The sequence below is a fragment of the Mustela putorius genome, unplaced genomic scaffold (assembly GCF_011764305.1).
Source record: "Mustela putorius furo isolate JIRA1106 unplaced genomic scaffold, ASM1176430v1.1 tig00003834_pilon_pilon_pilon, whole genome shotgun sequence".
In the NCBI taxonomy this organism is placed as follows: domain Eukaryota; kingdom Metazoa; phylum Chordata; class Mammalia; order Carnivora; family Mustelidae; genus Mustela; species Mustela putorius.
The window spans coordinates 127,033,946-127,051,305 of NW_025421987.1; the positions used below are offsets into that span (position 1 = coordinate 127,033,946).

The 17,360-nt window shown below is 54.9% G+C and overlaps 1 protein-coding gene across 3 annotated transcripts in view; it reads left to right on the forward strand.

The window, feature by feature from the left end:
* The window catches only part of CCDC13 (coiled-coil domain containing 13), a 51,531-nt gene that overhangs the window by 19,599 nt on the left and 14,572 nt on the right, over nt 1-17,360 (forward strand). For all 3 annotated transcript variants that reach the window (XM_004754261.3, XM_004754262.3, XM_045089012.1), the window contains exons 5-12: nt 198-287; nt 4,439-4,555; nt 5,732-5,836; nt 7,984-8,145; nt 10,877-11,053; nt 12,545-12,751; nt 14,883-15,022; nt 15,543-15,626. In XM_004754261.3, the coding sequence (XP_004754318.1) occupies nt 198-287; nt 4,439-4,555; nt 5,732-5,836; nt 7,984-8,145; nt 10,877-11,053; nt 12,545-12,751; nt 14,883-15,022; nt 15,543-15,626 (1,082 nt within the window). The remainder of the gene's footprint in view (nt 1-197; nt 288-4,438; nt 4,556-5,731; nt 5,837-7,983; nt 8,146-10,876; nt 11,054-12,544; nt 12,752-14,882; nt 15,023-15,542; nt 15,627-17,360) is intronic.

Below are 17,360 nucleotides of genomic sequence, written 5' to 3' on the forward strand. Positions count from 1 at the left end.
CCAGAGGATCCATTAAACCCTCTCCCATTGCAGAGCTATTGGTAGGGCGAGTTCTTCCGTGAATGGTCCTAAAGTGAGCTGAAAGGTGAACCAGTGAGATTCAGTAACCACACACCCGGCGGTGACATGGAGCACTGCACTCAGGCCTCACAGTTGCCAAACAGAATCAAATATTAAGTGCAAGGTTTGTTTTGCAGCTGCAGGCAGCCCTGGCCAAACTACCAGCCACAGCGGCCACCGACGGGGGAGCCAAGGCGTCGAGGGCTCAGATGGGCGACAGAGCCTTGGTATGAATTCTCTTCTATGCTGGGGAGTCTGTGAGGCAGTGATGGGCTTGGGCCTCCTGTCTTCTGTGGGAGTGTAGGCATCTCCGTCTGGGGTCCACCCCACTGAGCGAATGCCCACCAGTGAAAAGCATCCTCAGCATGGCCATCAGGGAACAGTAACCAAGTCTGTGGCCTGAGGACAGGAATGTCCGCAGTGGAGGTTAGTGAAGGTCTAACTGATTCAGTCCCCAGAGAGGGAGAATAGGAAGGGCCCGAGGACCCTGGAAACCTAGAATTTCAAGGCCAGCAGGGAAGGCCTGGTCCGAATGGCCTCCCACTCTCAGCTGTTTCCTTTGTAGCATCCTCACTGGGGAGACATCCAGCCGCTTACTTACCCCAGGACAGGGAGCACAACTACTGCCCAACTGAGCCCTGTTGGGGATGAGGGGACATTTCATATTCTGAGAAGACTTCCCTTTTTGGAGCTCTAAATCTACAAAGTTGGGAATGGTGGCTTGTTCCCCAGATTCCATTCTACTCAGCCGGGGAGTAGGGCCTGGAACCCAGGCAATGGGAATTGCGGCTCCGTGAAAGGAAGGCGGTGTCTCTATAGGCTCCAGGAAGGGGCGTGGGGCCCGTGCCAGATAATAAGGAACCTCAGAGTCTTTAGAACAACCCAGAAGGCCTCCCAGTGGTGGTCTTGGGGATATAGGATACAAGGAGCCAAACCTTAGGACTCCCTGTTCAGTGCTCCTTTTCCAGCTCCACCTCCCTTTGCCTGCAACTCAGGATTAAGCCACCGCTTGCCTCTCTTGGGGAGAATTCAGCTTTCAGTCTATAGTGATAGGCCCCCAGAGTTCCCATGGGGGCAATCTAAGGGGATGAAGGCTAGTCTTGGGTAACTCTGTGTCATTGCTGGAGAGGTGATAGAGGGGCTCTGCCCTTGACAGGGGCTGTTCTGTAGAGCTTTTCCTGGTTACAGGGAACATTGCTAAGCGGCTCCCAGTTTATCCAAAACATTGAGTGTTGCCATGTCCCTGATGAGGCCGCCATTGACGGAAGGATGCTCGTTCAGTCACTTGTTGGGCATGATAGGTTTTTCTGAGCCTTGTGACACAGGGAATCCAAGACAGGGCCTCTTCCATAGGGGAGCCCAGGAAGGGAGATGAGTAGCCACACCAAAGGGAGGTGGGGACAGGGCCTCCGAAAGAGCCCCAGGGCCTCAGCGTTCACAGAGGGAGCTCACCCTCCCTGTGAGGCTGCCAGGAGGTGGGCTGGAGAAAGGGGTCCTGGGGTGGGCCTTGCTGCAGAAGGGGGAAGGTGTGGGAGGGCCCTCCAGCAGGAGCGGTACAGGCCAAGGCTGAGAGGCCAGTGAGCACTTAGTATCCCTATTCTGTTTGCTAGCTGGGTATTGGCTGGACAGTGTTCTGCTGCAGCCCTGGGCCCACAAGGGGAAAGGGGAATGTAAGCCACACAAGGCTAGGGTGGGGTCACCCACGGAGGGCGGCCTTGACTGACCGGCAGCTGGAGCTGGAGCTCTCAGCTTTGCTCAGTGGCCGCGGGGAGCCTGGCAGGCTTCTGACAGAAGAGGAGGTGACGGGCGACAAGCCTCCATTCAGCCGTACCCTGTGTTTTCCAGGGCACCTTCTGGTCAGAGAACCAAAGCAGCGTGCACCCTCACTTCCTCGTTCAGGGTAGCCCAAGTCTGAACCACACTTCAGAGGTCTATGCGGGGGCCAAAGCGCATTCCAGAGTGGAGCTGAATGGCCTGCCTCCACATGGCGTGGTGGGCGCGGGGCTCCCCAAGGCTGAGCTGCGAGAGCACTGGCATCATCTGTTCCCCCAGCACTGCGTTGCAGTTACTCCCTCACAGAAAATAGCCCAGGGAAGGGGAGGATTAGGCCCCACTCAAGGTCCCCCACAAAGCCTGTGGAATTTTACTCTGAGCTGAGGCAGCTCTGAGATGGCAGTGATGTGGGGTTGGCCCAGCTGTCCAGGAGGGGAGGATGGGGCTTGGCAGAGCAGAGGGGAGAAGGCTGCCACGCACGTGGACCCAACCCTCCCTAGGACACTGACTAGCCACTTTGCCAGCTACCCCAGGCCAGGCCAGGCCAGGCCCCCAGCGTTGCCCTCTGACAGAATCTGTTTTAGACAGCATACTTCATGTGCCTCCTGTCCCAACACTCACAGGCCTCCTGGGCCCTGGGGTTAATATACCCCTATTTTACAGATGACGAGACCAGGCTCAGAGAGGGGAGTCATGGCCTGCGTTCTAGATCTGTCCACAATGTGTGCTCTCCCTGTGCTCTGAGCAGGATCACGGTCATCACATGGGACGCTCACAAACACAGTTCCTGCACCATGGCCTGTCAGGGCCAGCGGGCCTAGTGGTACCAAAGGCCCATTAGGCAGGCAGCGGCGGGGACAGGCATCCAACAGCAGGGAGCAGGAATGGCAAGCAGCAGTCAGATACAGGGACAGGGTGGGGGAGGACACACACACACACATACCTTATTTTTATTTTTTATTTATTTTTAAGATTTCATTTATTTATGTGACACAGAGAGAGATCACAAGTAGGCAGAGAGGCAGGAAGAGGGGGGGGGAGCAGGCTCTCCACCAAGCAGAGAGCCCGATGCGGGGCTCAATCCCAGGACCCTGAGATCATGACCTGAGCCGAAGGCAGAGGCTTAAACACACTGAGCCACCCAGGTGCCCCTATTTTTAAAGATACATTTGTGTTTTATGTAAGTTGCCAGTTTATATTCTGTTCACACTGGGTATGCTGTTGAGCCTTGTGGTGGTGCTGTGAAGAAACAGGACAGAGAAGGATTCTTGTACCCATTCCATAAGTGAGGAAACCAGATAAAACTTCTCGGACTATGTGTCTGGTTCCCCTTTCCTTTCCTGGTGATTTTCACCTGGGTTGTCCACAACCTCTGGGGACCAGCGAACTTCCCAGACCCAATATCTGCAGATCTGCCTTCCACACCAGTGTCCCTGGGAAGATTCTGTGTGTGCCTAGTGAGGAAAACTTAGAAAGTCGCTGCAGCACCTACCTGGCTTCCCAGAAGTTCAGCCTACCTGGTCTGTCGGGGCAGGACCAGATGGTCTTGGTATCATTGCCTGATGGGCTGCTCATCATCACCCATGATGCTGGGTGCCAGAAACAGCTTCAAGGGAGACAATCAGCTAGGGCAGGGGAAGGACCGGGCCCCTTCTAACCCGATTCATGTCATCCCCAACTGGCTGTGTGCCCCAGGGCAAGTTACTCCCCCTCCCTGGGCCTTATTTTTATCACTTATAGAAGGGGTTGCAATGGGCTAACTGTGGAATCCCTTTAATACCAACCTTCTGAGAGCCTCAGAAACTTCTACTGAAGACAGAGACATGGGCGGCACATTTGAAGAAAATTTACATCCAAGTAGTTTAAATCAAACATAATTAAAAAAAAGAAAAAAAGACATGGCTAAGAGTTCCAGCAGGCAGAGTTTTTATGGTTGCTGCAGTTCTTCAAGCCACAGAAACAGAACATTTGGCAACGAAACTGGGTCCTTATTTCTGCTGCAGGAGCTCCTTGCCAGGAAGGAGAGCTCAAGGCCCAAGCTGATGGTTTCAGGAGAAGGAGACCCCAAGATAGGGTGGTTGTTGGGGGTTGCCTTCTGTGATGGAACTAGTCTCCTCTTTATTCTGAGTGGAGATTGTTTTGCTGTGATTCCACTCTCCCGAGCATAGCAGAGAGAGCCCACGCCTAGGGTGGGAGGGGTGGAAGGGGTGGAAGGGTCGGGAAGGGGTGGAGCTTGCAGGCCTCCTCCAAGGACTCCCCCTTGGTGGCCACCACCCTCGTCCCCGGTTGTGCAAGACTCTGAGGAAAGGCCTCAACCCCCAGAGGTGGGCTGTCATGATACATGTCCCTGCTCCACCTGTCCCAGCCAGGTTCCCCGCCCCCAACCCAACTAAGAGGACTCCCCCCTCCTCTAGCCTCTGCTTTGCACATCTGGGGGGGGGTTGACAACTGAACCCACCTCACAGACCTTCCTGATGATTCAATGACTTGCAGCACTTGGAGCCCTTAGCCCGGTGCCTGGCACAGCCCTGGGTGAATGGAACCAGGATTGTTGTGATGATTTCAGCAATAAGTGACCACTCTCTCCTCTGTCCTGCCCAAATAGCCAGAGACCCCAGAGGTGAAGGCCTTGCAGGACAGGCTGGCGGCCACAAACCTGAAGATGAGTGACCTCCGCAACCAGATCCAGTCCGTGAAGCAGGAGCTCCGGATGGCCCAGAAGGTATTCCAGAGCCAGGGCTCAGGTGTTGTTGTGGGGCTGGGACTGGGAAGAGCATGGCCAGGACAATGGGTTCCATTCAGGAGCACCAAGTGCTGGGCCCTGTGAGTATCATGCTCTGGGCCAAGCTCCAGATCCAGTAACTTCCTTCTGTCAACTCTTCCTACACACCATTGGTGAGTGGGGTTGCTGGCTTGCTGAGGGGCCCTTGTGGTGTCCTCCCCAGCCCGGACAGAGGAGGACAGTGCCCTCTACCCAGGGAGAGTCCTGCATATTTCCCTTGAGCTACGTGCGCCCTAGTGGATCCTAGGTCTTTCCTTCATAAGGCACCTTGGACTTGGAAGCCTGCCCAGACTTGCCTCCTGCCCTCTGCTCTCTGTAATATTAGAAAATGAATAGGTTGTTTGTGTATTAAAGGCTCCTTTCAAAGGAAAATACTCAGACTTGGGACACAGTCCCAGCTGGTTCATTATTTATTTTTATTTACATAGTGAATTCTCTGGCATTTGTCTTCCCTGCTGGAACCACTCAGACTAGCCAAGATTTCCAAAACAGTGTTCTATTGTGGAAACAAGCGCCAGAGACTCTAGATTGGTTCCCGTGACAGGCTTCAGGGGCCCAGGGCACCCACTGGAGGGTTTTGTTTCCACCTCAAAGCCTTGAGGTAGGGCCTGTGCCCCATTCTCCAATAGCCACAATGTTGAAACTTTCTGGAATCAAACATCCCCAGTTGACATTTAGGGGTCACTCAGGCATGGCCGCTAGTCAGAGGCTTTTCACAGAGGGCGAGGAACTGTGGTAACATACTTCCTGCAGCCATCCAGATCCAGAAGGATCTCAGTGAACAAATTGAGGAAGCAGATTTTGGTCAACTTTGTGGTTCACTCATCCCAGAATATGTCAAGACCAGAGGACCCCATCTGGGCACTGTTGGCAGTTCCTTGCCTGCTAAAAGCATCATCAAGAAATGCAGGGGACAAGGGGATGGCTACTTTCCCAGGGACCGCTGCTCTGAGAGCATGGTCTACTGGCCTTTGAAGCAGGTGGCTGGGGTGCAGATGGGGGGCCAGACCCTCTGGGAGCCCCATGCCCTCAGAGCTGCTTCTGAGGATGCACCAGTTTTAGAGCTCTCGTGGGGGCCCTCTCTCCTGGCCTCCATAAAGGCCCCTCCCTTTTCAGGTTTTGACCAGCGAGGTCGGCGAAGACGTGAATGTCCAGCAGCTCCTGTCCTCCCCGGGGACGTGGAGGGGCCGGGCTCAACAGATTCTCGTGCTGCAAAGCAAGGTGAGTGAACTTCTGCCAAAGGCCCTGAGCAGAGGGCTTGAAATACCCCCAGAAAGGTCATGCCACCCCACGTGAGAGACACAGAACCCTAAAAAGGCCCTTAGGCCCAGCAGAGCATAGTTGCAGGGCTGTTGTTGAATATTCTCCCCCCCACTGGCCTGATTTTAATTTGTTATTTGATGAACAAGCATTTATATAACACTTACCACGTGCCAGGCCCTGGCGCTTAACACATGCCAAAACCTTTGATTTATTTTACTCTAGGCATATTTTTCCCCCTAGTTCATGTAAATTCGCGTGACTGTTGTACTTGCCGGCTTTTTCCAGTTTTGTCCAGATGCTTATAGACTTTTGAAAGTTTGAGTTACCCAGTAAAGACTTAGCTTTGTCCCCCTCCTTATGTTCTAAATATTTTGGACCAACTTTAGAGGCTAAAAGCTGGCGCTCTGGAGCCAGGCTGCTTGGATTCAAATCCCAGCTCTCAACTCAGCAGCTGTACAACCTTGGGCAAGTTCCTTCACCTCTCTGGGCCTCAGTTTTCTTCTCCCTATACCATGGATAATGATAGGGGCTCTCCCACAGGGTTGATGGGAGGACCGAATGAGTCAATTGCATAAAATGGCCAACACAGTGCCTGGCGCAGAGCGAACACTGTACAAAGGTTGAATGTGGTTATCTTCTTCTTTCCCCTTCAAGCCAAGAAGCCAAGAGTAGGAATGTGACTTCCCCTATTGGCCAAGCATATGGCCCTCAGCCCCAGGGACTTCAAGTTCACAGTTCCTGGGTCGCTTGGATCCTTGGGGCCTCCTGTGGGATCCTTGAAGCCAACACGAAGAGGGGATGGCATCCAGAACACTGTGATGAATGACCGATGTGTGGCCTTGGGGTTCAAGAGACCCCAGTTTGAGTCTGGCCTCAGTCACTGGTCTACAGTTTCAGTGACCTTAGACAAGTCACTTTGGCCCTCTGCACCTCAGTCTCCTCACCTGCAAATGGAGAGTGTTGTGGGTTAAATGAAATAACATCTGTAAAGTACCAGCACAGTGCCCAGCCATAATAAGCACTGACACATTAGTTGTTAGTTGTTATTGTTAAGCTGTGTAAATAAACGATCGAGAGTTTCATACTGTGTTCTCTAATGCTTAAATGGAATTACCACACAGTGCCACACGAGGGCGCTGATACGTGCCTTCAAAACGATGGCACTGCCCTTTACTGGGGATCCTAGGGAATTTGGGCCCCGCACAGATTTGCCCAAGGTATTCCATCATTTATGTTGTATCAACATGGAAACCAGGATTAGAAGGACCCTAGGAGTTATTCACTTCTACCCCAGTGCAATAAAGCCATCGTTCTGTGGTGTGATATCTACCTGCCACTTGCTGAGAGCCTGTGAGTGCCGGACGGTGCTGAGAGCTTCACCTGGGCCATCTTGGGGTTTCTTAAAATTACCTAGCCCTAAAAAGTGCCCATAGCACTTGTTTAAAATGCAGATTCTCCATCCTTCCCCTGGAGCTCTGACTTGTTGGTCTGGAGTGGGCCCCAAGATTTGTCATCCCAAGAAGCATCTTGGGGGTTCCCAGACTCAAGACAAGTTCAGGATACTGAATCCTTACAACATTATGTGGGGGTAACCCATTTCACAGATGAGGGGGCCCGAGATTCAGAGAGGTTAAGTAAGCTGTGGGCAGTCACACAGCTAGTGAGGCTTTGAACTGGTCTCCCAGCTTTTAAACCCCGCCCTCCCTCTGAAGCGTCTCTTGCAAGAGGCCAGGACGCCATATCTCCCAGGGAGCGCACCTGGTTTTGGGCCAGAGAGTCCGTCCTTGTACTGAGGTCCTCCATCCTATTCCTCCCAGGTTCCTGGAGTCACATCTGCTTCTTGGTCTCACAGAACCCCTAAGCAAGGGGGTGATTTTTCTCATTCTCAAGCTAAACCTCCCTCCTGTCCTCCTCTGCTTGGCTCAAGATGCCACCTCAGACCTTCCACCCCCACCTCAGTGCCCCTCACACGGGGATCCTGCATCCACCTTGAATAGCAGTGTCCTCTGTCTAGTGGGGCTTCGTCGCACTCCTCAGGGCAGCCCCAGAGTGGCTGAGTCTGTGAGGGCAGACCTCCCGTGCGATGACGAGTTTTACCCCCTCAGGTTCGTGAGCTGGAGAAGCAGTTGGGACAGACCCGGAGCCAGTCTGCAGGAACACCCCGTGATGAGCTGCCTGTCTATCCAGACCCAAGGAAACTGTCAGCACAGGAGAAAAACCTGCTGAGGATCCGCAGCCTGGAAAGGGAAAAACAGGAGGGCTGGGAGGTAATGCAGGTCCAGGGAAGAGGTCAGTGGGGCCCATGGGACCGGGAGATCGTGACCACCTCTGCAGGGCCCTGAGGCCCATGTGGTCACGAGCTCTGAGCCACTCCTTAGAGGCAGGAGACACCTGGGGCTTGGGGGTCCCCCCAGTGCCTCTTCCTCATGTACTATCTGTCAATCCAGCTGGAACTGCCCGACTGGGTCATCAGTCCATTTCCTGAACTTCGGGTGTTCTGGAGATGCTAGACCTGAAATTCTTACCGTAGAAGGAGCAGAGATGGTCAGGGCCCAGAGTGATGATGGCCCAGGGACAGGGTTAGGCGGGCCTGAGGGGAGAAGAGCTCCAGACTGCTGAAAGCTGGGGGCCACATCTCCCTGACTATGCCAGGAGTGGCAGGAGCCCGACTCTACCAGGCTTGTGCGACAAACAGAATTGATTGGCTTGTGTAGATGAGTGGTGTAGAGGTGGCCTAGCTTCAGGCACAGATGTGTCCAGGGATCTGGGGATGCGGTCTTGCTGCCGCTTCTTCTAGACCAGCTTCACTCTCTCCCATGGGGACGTCCGGTAGTCCCAGCCTCTCTCTTCCAGCCTGGCCCCCACAAACCAAAGGCTTCTTTTTCCCAGTGGTTCCAACCCAGTCCCAGAATGAAGTGTCCCCTAGCTAGCTTAGGCCATGAGCCCATCCCTGAGCTGTTCATTGCCACTGACGGTCCAGGCTGCTCTGACCAGCCGGGCTTCAGATCCCTACTCCAGGTCTGGGAGCTGAGTCAGCCTCTCAGAAGTGGGGAGCAGGGCTTTCTCAAAGAAAGTAGAGGAAGAAGTGGGACGGGATGCTGGCAGGTAGTGAGCTTCCTAAGAGTGAGGCCTTACCTTTCTATCAGGGGACGTCCATTTGTGAGTGCAAATCCAGGACTAAACCCTGTGTTAGGAACATTGTGACCATGTACACATTGTGATCTGTAGTACACCCCCTAGTACACCTCCTAGATCATCAAGTGTCAGGAGGGAACAGTGGGCCTGGAGAGGCTGGCCAGGCCAGGTCCTCCTCAACCTTATATGTCAGCCAGAGGTTTGGACTCTTATTTGAAAGAAGTGGAGAACCACCAAAGTGTTTTAAGTTGTGGAGGGACATGGACGGCTGTGCATGTTGGAAAGGTCGCATGGTTAGGTGGGGGCAGGGACACCTAGGTTGGAGGACACATGGAAGGCAGAGGCAATAATCCACTTGAGACATGAACAAGGACCTGAGCCAAGGCAGTAGGACTATAACCAAAGGCCAGACACCTGCCACATTTGACGGTCGACTTTACAGGGCTCAGTGATGGGATAAAAAGGGGAGAAGCACAAGGATTGTGCAGGACTTCCAGTGAGTCTAACAGGTGGGTAGGGGAGACAGAGAGGGAACTCAAGGGAGATGGGAAATTTGAAATGCTGGGTTTGAAAATGTTGGATTTGAGGTGCCCCTAGCTTAGAGTTACACATTCACAGAGAATAGAATATATTGCGGTCATTGAACCAATTGTAAGCCACAACGTGGGTGGAGGGAAGTTATTCCCTGTGTGTCCTTCCTCTGCCAGGTGCCTGCTAGAGCCTAGAGTGTATAGACAGCAGAGCATCAGGTACACAATGGCTGCTTATGGCAAAGATCAGTGGTCTTCAGGATTCATCATCTACTATTTTTCATTTCTGTAATTCACTTCCACAAGGATCTGAAAACACTTTTCCAATGATAATTAACCCTCAAGACCAAAGCAGATTACATCACCTCTTGCCCAAAACCCTCCTCAGGGTCTCAGTCTGGGCTCCTGATGGTTTACCTCATCTAGTCTCTGCCCTGTCTGACCTTGCCCCTGACCTGTCCCCTCTGTCACTGTGCTCTAGCCACACATGTTCTACCCCAGGGCCTTTGCTCACCCTGTCACCTCCTTTAGTCTTCTCAGATGTCAACTTTCAGAAAGGGCTTCCCTGGCCATGCCACTGTCCTTCCCCACCCCATTCCCTTCTGCAGTTTTCCATAAGCAGAGCAACCGGTAAATAATGATAACAGGTAAAATGTTTAATATCTGTCTCCCCAGCTAGGGTGTTAGATCCTTGGGGACACACAGTTTTGTTCTCTGCTGTTTTCCCAACACCTATAACAGTTTAAAGCACACGGTAGCCCCTCAGCTGAGGCCTTATTTGAAAAGAAAGGAAGGAAGGGAAGGGAAGGGAGAAGGAAGGGAGGGAGGAAGGAGGGAAGGAGAGAGGAAGGGAGACTCTGAAGGCATGCCCAGCACTTGAGTTGCCCGTTAGTAGTTGACCAGAGCACGACACAGTCTGGGCTGACGTGCTGGACACGCACGGAGGAAATGAGGCGGCACAGCAGGGTGGCCCCTCCCTCTCTTTCTTGCTCTTGGTGGGGTGAGTCACTTCTGTTTGAACCCTAGACTTAGCCTACAGTTGGCAAGTGGGGCTCTTCTCATGTCTAACTCTGACAGAGCAAGGGCAGCTGCCTTGATGCCTGTGTTCTTGGGCTGACAGAGGAGTATTGTCATCTATTAGTGATGTCTGTCACGTACAGGGCAAGATCCCACCTGACACCCTGGAGAGGTGGGGCCCGGGAGCTGGGGTTCCAGCTCTGCTGCCTTGCTCTCCAGCCTTCAGAAGTTTCCTCCTGTCCCTGGGCCTCACCTGTGAGCAGGAGCCTGGGATCCCTTCAGCGTCACTGCCCAGGACTCTCCTTTCTGATTACAGAAACTTGTGGCTGAGCGGAATGCTCTCCAGAAAGAGCTCGAAGAACTGAAGAAGAAGTTGGAGGGTGTCAGGTCCCGGAATAAGGTGCTATCCAGTGAAGTGAAGACCCTCAGGAGTCAGATGGGGACCCTGGTGGAGAAGGGCCGGCATGATGATGAGCTCATCGATGCCCTCTTGGTATGGCTCTGTCGCTCAAGCCTGACGAGAGCCAGTGCCCAGTGCCTCCAACACGGGGCCCCCAGCCCTCCCGGAAGCCCGTGACCCAGCCCCAGGCAGAGTGAGCCCTCACAGACCCCAGAGGCTGCCACTAGCATCCTTCAGAAGCCCATGGCCTCACCTGGGTGCCAGCCCCAAAGCCATGCCTCAGGGACAGGAGCAGCTCTGAGGCTGCCCAAGCACACGTACATATCGTGTTGTGTGGTGTCGGTGCTGGCTGTAACGTGTGAGAGCCTGGCACAGCCACTGGACCTGTGGACCCCAGAAGGGAAGAAGTGGGTTTGGGGGGAGGAGACGGGAGTACACACTGGGTCATTCCATCAAGGAACGAAAGGGACAACTGAACGTTCAGAACAAATTCTTGTCCATGTGACAGCACACAGTCCCTTCTGGGTACTTGGGGTACATGTGGTTCATAATGGTTAGTCACCAAGACAACCCCTAGGGTCATCTGTTCTAATCCCCTTTCACACCTGGGGAAACTAAGACTCCAAGATTAGTTTTGGACTAAGTCCAAAGTTGACTAGTTGGACTTAGTTGACTAAGTCGTCCAAGATTGTACAACTGAGTTCAAACCAGGTTGCTCTGACCATAAGGCCCACTGCTCTCCTGACCCCTAGCCTGGCCTTTTCTCTCTGGGATCTGTGCTGCCCCAGGATTTTGGTCTCTGAATCCCAAATTATGCCCCAGGCCCCCGGGGTGGCCATGCCTGGCTTGCCTGGGGGGCCTGGGTTGGTAGGTGGAGTACACCTCTGGGGATACCTCCCTGGGGAACACTAGGCCAGTGGCACCCCCTCTCTGAGCCGCAACTCCCGGTTTTTAAATAAGCTGTGGAGCTGCATGTCCTCGGCGATCGCTGTGTGCCATCATTCCATGTTACTGCAGATGGCAGGATGAAGGCTGCAGACAAGCCCCAGCCAGGCCATCCACCAGCACTGTGCCCTTGGGCTCTCTGGGCCTCAGTTCCCTCCGTGTTCCCAGTCTCCTTCCTGTCGACTGTCAAGTGAAGCCTCCAGACTGCTAGTGTCCTGGGGGCATCTGCAGGAGATGGGGGACCTCAGTCAGGTGCTGAGGGATCCCTGGCCAGGGGTCCAGGTACTGCCTTCAAGGCCATCTCCCAGCAGAGGGATAGGGTGTCTTCTTCCCCAAATATCTCCCCCACTGGCTGAGATGCTTTCTGTCATCCCGAGAGTCCCTTCGATGTCCTTCTCTACCCCATCTCAGAGACGGAAGTTGAGGACAGGAAAATGGCATGGTCCCCACCTACCTGGTGGGTCCCCCAAGGGCAGGCAAGGAAAGTCCACCTGCTTCTCAAAGGAACAGGTGGCATCCCACTGTTAGGGTCCTGCCGCAGCAAGAAGTGGGTGAGGGAAGGCAGTCTTCCCTATCCTGCCTTGTCCAGGGGTCATGGCTGACCTTGTCTGTCGTCTGCCCTCCTGCCTGGCCCCGCAGGACCAGCTCAAGCAGCTCCAGGAGATTCTGGGTAGCCTGAGCCTGCAGGAGGAGAAGACCCGGGCGTCGCAGCGCCACCTGGACCAGCGGGTCAACAGTGAGGTTCAGCAGAACAGCAGCCTCATCACCCAGCTACGGGCCATGGTGGCAGAGCGGGAGGCCAAGGTGCAGCAGCTGGAGGTGGAGATCGGCCAACTCAGTGTGCAGGTGAGTCGGGCGCCAGCCCGGCCTGACATTGTCTCCAAGTCCCAGAAAGTCCATCTACTGTCCAAAGAAATCTCAGCAGCTTCCTCTGCTCTCCACTTATCTTCCCTCAGGCCACACCACGTCCTCCCTCGCTCCGCTCTGGCCCTCAGCTTCCATCTGGCTTCCCATCCCTTCTCACATACCCTTCCTCTCTTTCCTGGTTGTCTCCTGCCTCTGCACAAAACTTGTCTGTGGCTCCCGGTCGCCCTTGGCTTCAATCCTTAGGGGTCCAGGCTCCCTCCTGCATCTTCCCAGCTGTGGTCCTCGTCCTAACAATCCAAGATGGTGGCTGCAGTGCCAGGCTTCATGTTCGAATTCCAGGCAGCGGGAGGGTGGAAAGGAAGCAGTACTCCACCCAGCTTGCAGGGCCCCACATGATGAGCTCCTGCTGCCTTCCCTACTGCATCCCCTCTTCACCCTCCCTTTCCTCCCACACTCTGGCCGCATGACCACCATTTAGCTCCTCACACAGCCCTGCTTTCTCCCCACTCCAGGCCTGTGCGCATGCCTGAAGCACATGCCTTCCCTTTCCTCCCCCACTGCCACTGCCTGGCCGGGGCCCCCAGCCTTTAGGCATTACCAAGTCATGAGCTCCTCCAGGGAGCCCTAGGGCCCCCAAGCTGTACTCCATGCCCCTCTTGGGCACTCTCCTAACTCCCTGTGAGTCCCCAAGACAAACTGTTTTCACCCTGTGTCATCATTTTCCTGCCCCCCACTCCCAGGGGCGCATACCTCAGTGCCTCCTGGCTTGGCCCAGGACTGGGCAGCCAGAAAAGGCCCACAAATGCTATCCAGTGAGGGAGCTCCTGAAGGGTTGGACCTTGACAGATGCTTTACGGGAATAGCCCAGGCTGCCAGGAGTCAGGCCCCATGGACTCTCTGCAGTTCCTTCTAGCGGTAGTGGTGGTGTTCAGAGGGGAGGGGACTTGGCAACCTTGACAGGCACACAAGACTCCCAGTGACAGAGAAGCCTCACAGCCAGGCTGACTGGTATAGCCCAAGGCATGTCACAGAGCAGCCCTGCCCTTTATTTCCAGGGTTCTACGATCCCCTCAAAAACATGGGAGCCCTGGAGCCCCTCAGCTCCAGCCATGGGCTGGTGTTGTTTGGGGCTGGTGGTTTGTCTCCCTCAAGCCGTCAATCCCCTAGGACCCCGGTGGCTGGGTGGAAAATGCTGAAGTCCCCGAGGCTGAGGGGAGCCCAGGGTTATGTCAAAGGCCTGGGGACAGCGTGTGTGTGACAGTGAGTGGGGGGCACTGCCTCGCCATCCTTGCCCTGCTTGCTTCCCACTGGGAAGTGAAATCTGAAGGAACACACGGGAACATTCCAATAGTTTCACCTCACCACTGTCCTGCCTCCGGACACACAAAAGAGAAGCACTTCTTACCTCAGAGATCATCAGCCAGCTGGGGACCAAGCGTGACCCAGCAGACAGCTGATGGCTGCGTCTCAGGGGAGCTGAGGCTGGGGGACATGCCGGGTGGGCTGGCTCTCACACCAACTGTCCACCCCTGCTGGGGGTCCTCGAGGGACTCCTTCTTCAATCCGGCCTCACCAGCTATCCGGAAGAAGGAGGTGGAGGGAGGAGGAAGGGGAGCCTGGTGAGCCCAGCCTCCACCCAAGACTGTGGCCCTTGCTGAGGCCCTGCCAACCTCTCTGGTTCTGGCTGTCTGCCAAGTCCAAGTGTCTCCAGCTGACAAAGGCAGCTGGGCTCAAGTCACACCTGGCATTCACCCTGCGTGGGTGAGGCTGCCCTCGAGAGGTGGGCCCACTCAAAGTCATCAGTCTCTGATCTGGCCCGAATCAAAGGCCGTGCACTTCCCTTTGGGACCTGAATGTAGAACAGCTTCCCGGCCCAGTGTCCCCCTGGCGCCATGTAGCTCCCTTTCTGAAGAGAGTCATTATTAGACGCCATTATCATGCAAGGAGCGCTTTCACTGCCTTCACCAAACAGGCCTGGCTTTCCACTCCTGAAAAGAAGCCTCTTTCATATCCCCTCAAAGCCCCTAGCTCTAGCCAAGGCCCCCCTCCTGCCTTCTCCGGGCTTCTGAGCCAAAGCGCTGAGAATCGACCCCACATCTGTTCCCTGCAGTATCTTCAGAATAAAGGAGTGGGCAAGGGGTCTGGAGGGACCGAGGTCAACACCGCCTACACCAGGTTCCTGGAGGACCCGGGCCAGACCAAGTCCCCGGCCTCAGCAGGCGAGCACATTGGCAGGCTTGGATCTTCTCGGTAAGAAAGAAAAAAAATGGGATAGAAGGGTTGGAAAATGAATATTAATTATTCAGAAGAAAGCCTGCCTCCTCTGGGAAGCCACAGGTGCAATTTTAAGATGACTGTGGCATTGTCCTTGCAATATGAGGGCCTCTCGTATTCCATTAGCCTGCATCTGCTTGGGGGAGCCAGCTAGGCCCAGATATTATTATTGGTGGCAGTAATAATTACTGGTGGCAGCTGCCTGTGATATCGTCTCTGAGCTGGCCTTGAAACGCACCTGTTTCTAGGACTCCCCAAAAGACCTGTGTTGGATTGCTCAAGGCTCTGATGTCTCCCGGTTCTGTCTCATTTTGAGCCAGCAAGAGTCCTGGAAAGAAGGGCAGCAAATCCACAGGACTGCCCAGTCCAGGTTGCTTCCAGGGCCGGTACTGGCCTCCTCCTTGGGCTCCCCGGATCCCTGCTGGCCCCTGCTCTCCCCCCAGGTGAGGCCCAGCCTGCCTTCCTGGGTTGATGAGCCCCTTCTACCTTCACACAGCTCCGTGACCAGCCTGGGCCACACGCTGGTGGAATCTGCTCTCACGTGGCCTTCTCTGTCCAGTCCTCATGGGGCCTCACCCAGGTATGAACCCGGGACCTCGGGGCCCCCATGGTCCCTCCCACCCTTGATCGCTCAGCCAGTACTGCCATCCCACTGAAAGGAGGGGAAACCGAGGCCAGGCCGTGTCCAGGGACTCCTCCAAGTTTACATAAGGACGTGGAGGGTCAGGGAGACCCAGTGCCTTGTTGGAGGTGATAGAGCAAGAAGCTACTGGACCCGAGTCTTGGCCTCTGGCTTGCAGTCTAATGTCCCTTCCTGCTACCATAGAGTTAACACAAGGAACCTTCCAGGGCCTGGAGCCCAGCTCCCTTTCTTGTCTTCTCTTCCCCACAAGAATCAGTCTCTAAGGGAAAAATTTCATGTCATATGGGTTCCCAATTTAAGTCACTGATATCCCCTCAGCTCTCTGGCCCCCTCTTTGTTGTTAGAATCAAGCCTAAGGCTTCAATGGGCTTTTTGTTCTTCCTGCCAGCTCACAGACAAATGGTGGCTTTGTCCTGCCTCTGAGCCCTGTCCTGAGCCCTGCCCCCTGTCCACTGGAGCCATGCTCCTGCTGTCAGCCCCCATCCCCACCCCTTAGGCAGGTCAGCTCAGGCTCTGGGCCAGGCCTCTGTGAGGCCCGAGTCCATGTTTGACTTGCTGTATGGCTCCAGGCAGTGATCATCTCTGAGATGTTATTTCCCAAGAAGGGCTTGAGACACTTTTGGCAGCACGGGGACCGTGGGCCAAGACCAACCCTATGGCTGCCCCACCCATCAGCCTGGGGTCACCAGGGCATTTGGGTGAGAGTGGGCTTCTCTGAGCCACAAGGATTCATGCCACACTTCCCAAAGTGGGAGGCCTCCTGGTGCCCCATGGAGAATGGACAGGATCTGTCTCCCTGAGGTTTTAGTCACAGTAGTGGGAGCAGGAAGAAGGACAAGATGGTCCTCAAGACCCCTTCCAAGCCTCTGTGGCTGTGACCTTTGCCCTCCACAGGGAAGCAGGAGCAGATGTGCTCCTCGGCTGTCCAGACTGCTAGTTCCCAAACTTCCGTGTTGTACACTACACAGATGCTTGCTGAACCCAACCATGTGCCGGCCCTATCTCCTTGGAGCATACCATCCTCTTCGTCAGTGACAGGACAGGCAGGAGTGACCCCAGAGAGAATGTCTACTGGGGCTGGTATGGTGACTGTGATGGGGTGTCTGGGAAGAGAGCCCCTTTCTTCTATGCCCCCTACCCCCTCTCCCCCCATGAGAAAATCCTGGCGGTGAGATGACCAGAGATTTTCTGAAGGTCAGCATGCACATAGACCCACAGGCTATCTGCTGGGTTACATGTGGGCTCTGACTCGGCAGGTCTGGACCCCAGCTGCTGACTCAGAGACCATAGTTGGAGCAGCAAGGCCTTAAAGTGTATTTAGGAGTCAGAACACGGAAGGGTCTGCAGTGCCAACACCTCAGTGTTCAAAAGGAGAACCCAGGGCCAGAGAGGGAAAGAGACCCCTGTCCAAGACCCCAGACCAAGTTAACCTCTGGTCTCGCATGCTCCAGCCCAGCTCTCCCTCTGTCCTGTGATCCTAGAGGAGCAAACCAGGGCCACCAGGGTCTCAGGGGGAAAGGTGAGAGCAAGGCAGAGAGCAGCTTGGGACTTATATGTGCACTCTGGGGTGGGGGTGGGTGGGAGGCAGGGCTCCCCTTCTGTCTGGGCTCCAACCTGTGGGTAAGGGTCCAGTAGGCAGGCCCATTGATAAGGAAGGAAGCGGAGACAGGC